Source organism: Lolium rigidum, chromosome 1 (genome assembly GCF_022539505.1).
Source record: "Lolium rigidum isolate FL_2022 chromosome 1, APGP_CSIRO_Lrig_0.1, whole genome shotgun sequence".
Lineage (NCBI taxonomy): Eukaryota > Viridiplantae > Streptophyta > Magnoliopsida > Poales > Poaceae > Lolium > Lolium rigidum.
This window is the reverse complement of record NC_061508.1, coordinates 279,303,296-279,312,397: the sequence shown is the minus strand read 5'-3', so window position 1 is coordinate 279,312,397 and position 9,102 is coordinate 279,303,296. Positions and strand designations below refer to the sequence as shown.

The 9,102-nt window shown below is 44.7% G+C and overlaps 1 protein-coding gene across 1 annotated transcript; it reads right to left on the bottom strand.

Moving 5' to 3' along the window:
- Positions 1–2,237: 2,237 nt before the first annotated feature.
- Positions 2,238–6,911, bottom strand: LOC124683762 (probable LRR receptor-like serine/threonine-protein kinase At1g14390). The gene is made up of 7 exons (XM_047218214.1): positions 5,618–6,911; positions 4,998–5,131; positions 3,585–3,828; positions 3,286–3,494; positions 3,163–3,212; positions 2,839–2,959; positions 2,238–2,716 (listed from the first exon to the last, which is right to left on the bottom strand). The coding sequence occupies exons 1-7, from the start codon at positions 6,894–6,896 to the stop codon at positions 2,471–2,473; spliced, it is 2,283 nt and encodes a 760-aa protein (XP_047074170.1). The 5' UTR covers positions 6,897–6,911; the 3' UTR covers positions 2,238–2,470.
- Positions 6,912–9,102: the final 2,191 nt, after the last annotated feature.

The following is a 9,102-nucleotide window of genomic DNA, read 5'->3' as shown; positions in this document are numbered from 1 at the left end:
CAATACTTGTATTGAAGAAGAGTTGTTATTGGTACAATAAGCAGGATTTGCCAAATCACATAGATGCTAGTGTATCGTAGTTGGAATTTTATTTGATGGATGATCAAAGGATTTTTGGATTACCCAAGACATCGAGAAGACTTGCATTTGCAAGAAATTGAGTGAAGCAATAGCTATCCTAGCCTTATGTGTAGAGTACACATGTTGAGTGGGAGCTATGTAGCCTTTTCCCAATCATCATATGGAGATGACACAAGTTGAGTGGGAGCTAAGTGATTTTTCCGGACTCATATGTGACCGGCATATTTTGAGTGGGAGTTGAGCGCGTTTTCCCTAATCTTATATATGTGGCTGACATATTTGAGTGGATCTTAACAGCATTCTTATATGTAGATGACATATCATGCATTATATAAGTGTTGTTTATGATTATTTAAGATAGTAAATATTCTATGAATGAAGTTGAATATTAAAACATTAAAAGGTCTATCAAGATGGACCAATATGTTTAATAAACATCAAGTCGAGATACTTTCCTAGTTTAGATTATAAAGAAGCTTAGAATAGAACACGCTAAGAATGAGTTATTATTTGTACAACTAGGTGAAGCAATGAGTTAATATCGGTGCTACGACAATGGTTAGATGAGGGTGTGTCACATCCCCTTATGCATGATTCATAAAGTTCTATCATTAAACCATGATGTTATACGCGACATAATGTGACCCAAGTTCTTGACAACAAGAACATGTTCCGAAGTGATTTCTGAGTTAATCACTGAGCATAATTTTAAGTTTGTGTTTCTAGTGTCTGGTGAGAACTGAGAATAGTTTTTCGAAATTTGTAAAGACTAGTAAACTTGACTGGAAGTTGTTACGCTAGTGTAAGTTGTGCTGACCTAGAAGATTGGAAATTTCTCATTGGTAAAAAGCCGTAAGTTGAAAGAAACATGGATAGACATTGAAATGGCATGCAATGCCCTGTCGATTAAATCTACATTGATAGTTTGGCTAAGAAAGTTTGACTTTCAGCTGAGTGTGTTTTTTCAACTATAGATGACTATGTGGAAGTCCTTTTGACTAAACAAAATGTCATTTTGCACACGGGAAGAAAATTCTCACTCTATTGCCAAACGTATAATTACAATATTATCATGCTGGTAATAGGGTAATGTCAAATAATGTGACATCTAAGATTAAGATTTGCAAAGAACATAAGGATCTAAAAAGATCTGGGCTGTTAATAACCTTTAGATTATTTTAACTCTAGTGCAAGTGAGAGAATGTTGGATATGGTGCTCTAGAGAAAACTAATAAAAATGTTTATTATTATATATCAGTAGTTCGTAATAGTTTTGTGTCATGCTATAACTGTATTAATCGGAAACATTGATGCACATGTGCTATTGTAAATAAACCAGGGTCCATATTGAGCATAAGCAAACTAGTTCATCGAGGTCAATCGATGATCGAGATTTCCCGATCATGGACACACACATTATTGACAATGGAATCATATCATTGGGTGAATGATATGATGGACATTTCCAATATATAAGTTTTGCAACATGATCAAGTTACAATGTTCAAGTTGCGATATTAACAGAAATGTTGTAACCTAATGCTTAGATCGTGAGGCATATCTAATCGCTGTCACCGGTGGCTGCTTAGACATCATCAACCGCCACATCGTAACAGGGTGGTCATAAAGGTGTTGCTCAGGTATTTCAAAAGGATGGGTCGAGACGTATGTGTCAATAGCGAGATTTGTTAATCCGCGTGATGGAAATACTTAGGACCCACTTGGTGAGATTACATCCAAGTTGCAACACATGACTAGGTCATGAAGATGGAATCACACGGGAACGATTTGAATAGCCTTGTTGGTAACAAAATCGAACTAAGTATGATGATACCAATGATCACATCTGGGACAAGTCTAGTATCAAAGTAATAAAGGGAATAGGACTCGACGTTTATGGTTCAACGAATTTATATTCGTGGAACACACAACGATCATTATGGTTCTCCAAAACCTGGTGATCATTGTGGTTTAGTGTTGGAAACTATTTCGAAGTTTCTACCTGTGATTATGTACTCTTTATCTGTTGATGGTTGGACTGTGTTTAAGAGGATTCATGGTTTAGCTTTGCTTCATGATGTTTTGTTCTAGGATTATTTTTATTTGCTTTTGCGTTCCGTTGCAGTTTAATTGCCACCAATATTTACGATATAATATCAGACAAAACTTTAGACAGCATCTTCCTTTGGCAGAGCTGCTAGTTATATTCCAATGTCAGGATAAGCTGGGCTTATATATCTGGAGTTGACGACGATGACAAAAAATAGAACACTTCTATATACGGGGAAGAACAAGCAACATTTGCTTATGTTTTCTACAGCAAGGGCCAGCCATAGAACACCATGAAGGTGCATCGATAAAATAAAAATAAAGCATTGCACCCTTCAGTTCACGACTGTGATTTTACGCTCAAGCTTAAGCTCTCGCTGCTCGCCCACCCGTCCTGGACCTGCATGGAGTACTGCAGGTTCCAAAGGACGTCGTCAATGGAAGGCCGGTCGCTGGGGTCAGTAGCCGTGCAATTGAGGGCTATCTCGGTCACTTTACTCAGAGAGTCCACCGCAAATGTGCCACGGATCGTCAGGTCGGCCATGTCTTTCAGCAATTCTGGGTCTTCAGCCAGGGCCTCGCTTAACTGCGGATCGAATGTGGGGTGCAAATTTAGAATCATCATAATGATACGTCAAGAAGTATAACGTTCCAACAAGAATTCTGAGGATCTTAGAACGTGATGTGAATATGAAGCTTCAGATTCACCTGAGCTTTTAGGGATTCCAGGTCTCTCCGGGATTCTGTTGATTTGCCTGTGATCACTTCCAAAAGAATTAGTCCGAACTGGTATATGTCGTCCTTGTCCCCTTTTTCTGTAGGTTGAGCACTGCAAGCAGAAAAAATAGTAATATTTCAATCTGCAACTTGAGCAGCTTAATCAGATCCCAAACATTTTTAATGTTTAGGTTGTATCTTGAGTTCCAAACCTAATCATTAGGTTCATGTCTGTTATCTGTTCATAATTAGTAGCTGCCCTAGTTCCAATTTATTAAGTGTAGATGTCATTTTCTTTCAGCAAGGACACCATACCTGCCGTGGTCGTTTTCTTCCTGGACAATGAAAGGGTTTTCTGAGCATATCTGCAAGATAAAAACGGTTACAACTTATCTGTCAGTTATGGACTGAGGAACTTGACCAGTATTTTGAACTTACCTTGCCATTCTTGCTGATCGATATCATCGGGAGACTGAAGTCACTAATTTTCGAAGTGAGGGTCTTGTCCAGCAGAATATTTTCGATGTTGATATCATTCTGTACAACGTCTGGGGCAGTCACGTTGTGCAAGAACTGGATCCCTCTCGCAATACCAATGGTAGCGGAAACCCGCTGTGGCCATTTCAGCATTTCGCGCTTCCTCCATTCTGAAGCCCGGTCAAAAGAATAAGGTCAGATACTTGAAGAAATTTAGTTATGAAGGTAATAGTACACATGATGTCTCCAAATGTAATTACCGGTAAGATGGCTTCTAAGAGATCCATTTGTTATGCATTCAGAGATGAGGTATACCGAGCTAGCAATAGTAGGATTTTCCTCATCATTGACAATACAATGACCAATGATGCTAACCAAATGGCGATGGCGGAATTTAGAAATTATCTCCATGTACTGCGACAGGCTCTGGGGAGAATACTTTGGCTTTAGTCTGAGACATCTCACCAGGACTCTAGAACCATCTTGAAGCTGGCCGTTGTAAAGCTGTAAGCGGGAAGGAGAATGGGGGCATGATTAAATGATAACATTAGTCATAACAAAACTTTCTAGCAGAAATCTATACTGAAAGTACAGCCATGGTTGACAACTGCTAGGGAGATATTAGGTACATTACTCAAAAGAGAATGAACAAAAACATCCATGAATCACTAAAGTGGTGAGTTCAGTTCATTGAAAAAGGCGGTGGTACACATTAGCATAGTGTATAGTATGAACACATATAATAAATCAACTGTTGGTCTAAAAAGATTCAACTTTTGATTTTTGGCTGAATTATAATTAGAGTTTGACAAAGTCTACAAAATATAAAGGAATTTTTTTAATCATAATAATAATGACCCAAATTGCTAGCATTCTAATTATCAAATACTCTTAGTGAAGAAATGAAATTTCTCCATGTGTCAAGTAATTAGGGGTATGAAAATCCACGTTTGCCAGGTTGTTAAGACCACAATAATAGTCTTTTTTCTTACAAGCAGCGCCTTTGTCTATCAAATGTATTGAAAGAGTTAAACCAAATAGGACTAACATAATTACATGAAAGGACAATAATTGTCAGCCCACTGTTGTCCTCTACTCTGAGTGCAGATGCTTTAGTGGACCATTAGGCAAGATCCCATCTGAACAGTAGCCGCAAAGAGAAATGTGCAGGGCCGATTAGGAAAACACAAATTTAGCTCTGGTGTAATGTTGCTTGGCATTTAAAAAAAAAAACTAAGCACACATTTTTGTGTTTCAAAAAATTCTGAATTTTTTCACAAGTACATGCCGATTCTTATGATGTGCATGTAAATTTAAATAAAAGGTGTGTTCTCTGCGGATACACAAAAAAATACAAATGTGTGGATCTACATATTTTATATTATAGATCCACTTTTTTTTGTAGCCCACAAATGAAATTATTTATTTTTGATAATTTCCAGATATGTAGATCACATCTTCATGTTCATGTGGAGTTTTTTTTTCGAAACTTAGAAACTTGATTTTCTATTTTTTTTTTAAATACAACCACCGCACTCCAGAGCAATGAGGCTATCTGCTGTATATGAAACTTGTGAAGTGCACAAAGATTCCACCAGGGGAGTAAACCATTGTACTTATATTTCTCCTTCGACCATGAAGACAAAAAGGGTTACGTTAGTGCATCCTCATACCTGTGTAAGGGGACTATTCTTGATCAAGTTGGGTGAAGCAAAGTTGTCTGTTACTTCTTGGAGCTCCTCCATCGTATAAGCACGATAGGCTGGCACTTCCAGTGTATTTACCCTTGCAGCCTGTGATGCATGCCCTGTGAAAATTCAGATCATGTTAGGCATATTAACCTGCAAACTGTTAACTGATCAGTGAGTCATTGCTCGTTGTTTTCTTTCCACTGTTTGGTTGATTGACTTTGCAGCTTTACTTTCTTAAAGTCTTCTGTGAAGTAAGAAATAATGGTGCATCCCATGTTCTACAACTCAGTCTAAGTTAAGATCCGCAGTATTTTGACTTAAGTGGGTAGACTTTATTCAAACAATAGAATACGCAAGATGAAATTAAAGCAACCAGTCTTTACAACTGCTGCTACTCCCATTCCCCAATGCCCATTTGAACCATAAATCATAGATTACTCATTCATTTCTAAAATGCCCAAAATCTTGTTAGTTTTTAAAATGAACTACTCCGTAGTAAAAAGGGTAAGAACATGGTGGTACAGATTAACTCAGTGGAGCACACAATGAGAGATGAAATGAAGCAATCCATGTGTAAACTCATGGCGATTTTGTTGTCTTACTCTTATCGGCAGTCGTAGCAATCTTGTGCTGGGCCACCTTAGCTGGAGATTTCCCGTCGTCGGCCTTCTTCGCCGGCATCACCAACGGCGACTTGGGCAGGTACATGACCTCGGGGTGCTGGTGCCGGTGCCGCCTCCTGGCCCTCCTCAGCACCACCACCAACACCAGCGCGACGAGCAGCGCGCCTCCCACGACGGCGCCGACAATGCCAAGAACCACCCCCACGCCACGGCCCTTACCCCCGCCGCCCCGCCCAGCACCGCCACCGCTCCCCTGCGTCGGCGGCAGCGACGCGGCAATCGCCGCGGGGCTGCAGTACGCGCTGGGGCGCTGCTGCGCGGCGTCGGCGAAGCAGTTCCCGGCGACGAGCACGGCGCGCGACCTGAGGCACGCGGGGCGCGGCCCGACGAGCAGGTTGGCGGAGAGGTCGACGAAGTCGAGCGCCCCCGCGCACGCCGTGGTGGGGGGGAGCTGGCCGGCGAGCTGGTTGTGGGAGAGGTCGAGGTGGCGCAGCGCGGGGAGCGCGAAGACGGCGGGGGGGATCCAGCCGGCGAGGCGGTTGCGGGAGGCGTCGAGGAAGCGGAGGTGGGCGAGTGAGGCGATGGACGTGGGGATGTTGCCGGTGAAGTTGTTGTTGGTGAGGACGAGGGTGGAGAGCGAGGCGGGGACCTCCGGGAAGGCGCCGTCGAGCCGGTTGGAGCCGAGGTCGAGCTCGGCGAGGGAGGCGAGGGCGGTTAGAGATGGCACGGTGCCGTTGAGCCAGTTGCGGGAGAGCACGAGGGTTTGGAGGGAGCTCATGCGGGCGAGCTGGGCCGGGACGGCGCCGTAGAGGTAGTTGGCGGTGAGGTTGAGGGAGTGGAGGGAGGCGAGGCGGAGGAGCTTGGCGCCCGGGAGCGGGCCCCAGACGCCGAGCGCGACGAGGGAGAGGCCGGAGAGGGATGGGAGGCGGGTGAGCGTGGTGAAGAGCGCGTCGGCGGAGAAGGTGGAGGGGAGCGCGCCGCGCCATTTCGGGTCCGGCTGGCGGTCGCCGTGGATGGCGAGGGACGTGACGTGGCCGCCGGAGCAGGAGATGGTGAGGGACGGCGTGGGGCGGAGAGCGCAGGGGTCCGGGGATGTGGTTAGCGGGGCGAGCGCCGGCGGGGCGAACAGCAGGCGGCGCACGCGGTAGAGCGCCTTGGCCTCGGAGGAGGCGAGGGGTTGCGCGGTGGCCGGGGTGGAAATGCAGGGGAGGAGGAGGAGCAGGGCGAGAAGCGGAGCTAGGTGTTTGGGAGACGCCATTGGCACTTTGGCGGTGGAGTGGAGCGGCGGTGGCCGACGAGCGAGCGTGGCGCCGGAGCTTGGAGAGGGCGGGAGGGTCTAGGTGGGCATGGCCAGGCTAGCGGACGTGGAAGGGGAGTGCGATGTATGGAGCGCGAGTGCGTGCCAGCCAACCTGAACTTGCGACGCGACACGCTACTAGTACTGCAGCGGCTGCAGTGGCCAGCGTTGCTGGGACTGACGGGCGGGGTTGACCGGTGTGGGCGCACTGTGTCAGAAGGCCGACGGGATGAGAGCGTGTCGTGGCGGTCGGGTTACCGTCTAGCACGTGGCGGGGCGGTGGTACGGCGGTGTCTACGCCATGTGGCCGCGGGCCGTGGCAGGCTCGATCGGACGCGAGGTATGTGTGCGTCTGTGTCACTGGCGATCTCCAAATTTCTGTCCTCTGCTACTCTGTACTTTGAATACCTATAGTAATCTCTGTCTAAATCGAATTCCGACTTGTTTTTCCCGGAGCACTACAATAAGTTATAAATTGCTACTTTCACAAAAAAATTTATAATTGAACATATTAATTACGTCTGCAAGGACGCACTATCCTAACAATGTCACGGATACATACACCCAAATGAAAAAAGATGCTAACCAAAAGAGAGATAAAATTACTACAGTGTCGCAATTAAACAACACCACAAACACCACCAAAACAATACTACCTAAAGTCCTTTTCATTGATGTTTAATTTCTGGGAGGCAGAAAACCTTCTTTTCGTATTTTATTTTATCAGGGCTTTTTAGATCGCTAAAAATCGAGGAAAAAAATACCTGATCAGTTTTCCATCCGGACAAGGACCCTGAGCGAGCCACAAGGGCCAAACGGCACCAGGTGGCGCGCCCTACAAGTCTGGGCGTGCCACCTAGGTGCGTTTGCACCTCGGGCATAGTCTTGGCCCCCATTTTATATCGGAAACTCCTTTTGACCCAAAAACCTAAGCTATATTTTTTCCTGAATTTATTGAGGCGGCGGCGCAGGCGAAAGTCCTCTCCTACTCCGGGATAGGGATCCTGCTGCACCGGTGCCTCCGGTGAAGGGGAAATCGACGCCATCGACATCCGCACTCCTCCTTGGCTTGGGAGGCGACATCTCTATCAACATCTCCATCAGCACCACCATGTCGATCTACGAGATCGATGTCATCTCCCTCATAGTTGGTTTATTGAACCCTGGATATTGTTTTTAGTGCTATTGCATGTTCGTGATTGGTACTTTGTCATTATTGGTGAAGAGATTATATATTTAGATTGTGTTCTAATCATTATGCCTCTGGTCCATATCATGTTTGACACTTGTGAGTAATTCCCCACGCTCCTGGGGGCATAGGATGATCTGGCTATGATTCGATACGATGTGCAATAAGTATTTGATCAAGTTTTCTATTTTTTATGTTGTTCTATGATGATTTTATGTGAACGTCAACTGCATATTACTTCACCTATACGGGCTCATAGGGCTGCACTTTAATGTAATGCATTAGTGTTGGAAGAGACGGACTGACAGAAACTGTTTACCAATACTATGGGTTGTATTAGAGGGGTTTAAGTCGGGGACAAATGATCATATGGCTATGGTGGGAAATTCATGTCTTAATAATTTCTATACTCACACATAAAAATGGCTCTAGGACCCATTATAAGGGGTGTGTTTGTACATATTTATGGGTGCACCTAACTTAGGCCCCGCCCCTAATTGAATAAAGCTTAACAAAATATTTACCATGTTGTTTAGAATTCAGATGCTAGTAAATCCATGCCGTCCTCGGAAACTTTAGTATCATATAAGCACACACTTGAGCTTGTCCTCTTGCTGCATAGAAGATTGGGCTTTTCTCTCATCGAGAGCATTTACTTATTTGCTATTTACTTTCTGCACTTTATTTTTATTGCAAACTATACACCCAAAAACACCAAAACTGCTAATTTATTATTACTGCTTTCTTGTCAATTTTTCTAACCAATACCTTCAACTTCTCATGGTTCGACAACCTTTCTTACTGAAAAGTACTACAATTGATCGCATGCACTTGGGAGCCATCAGTGTTCCATGTCACATATCCGCACGAGAGGAGACAAGCATTACCTCCTCCGCCGGCAACGGCCAGGCTTTGCTTGGCCAAAGCCCTGATGGTGGTGGGGGAGGGGGTGGAGAGGTGGTGGGAGGCTCGGACGAT

Coding starts and splice junctions, on each gene's coding strand:
- LOC124683762 (XM_047218214.1), bottom strand. CDS start 6,896: ATGGCGTCTCCCAAACACCTAGCTCCGCTTCTCGCCCTGCTCCTCCTC. Junction 3,495..3,584: donor TCTTAGAAGCCATCTTACCG/GTAATTACATTT, acceptor ACCGGGCTTCAG/AATGGAGGAAGCGCGAAATG. Junction 3,213..3,285: donor CGATCAGCAAGAATGGCAAG/GTAAGTTCAAAA, acceptor TTTATCTTGCAG/ATATGCTCAGAAAACCCTTT.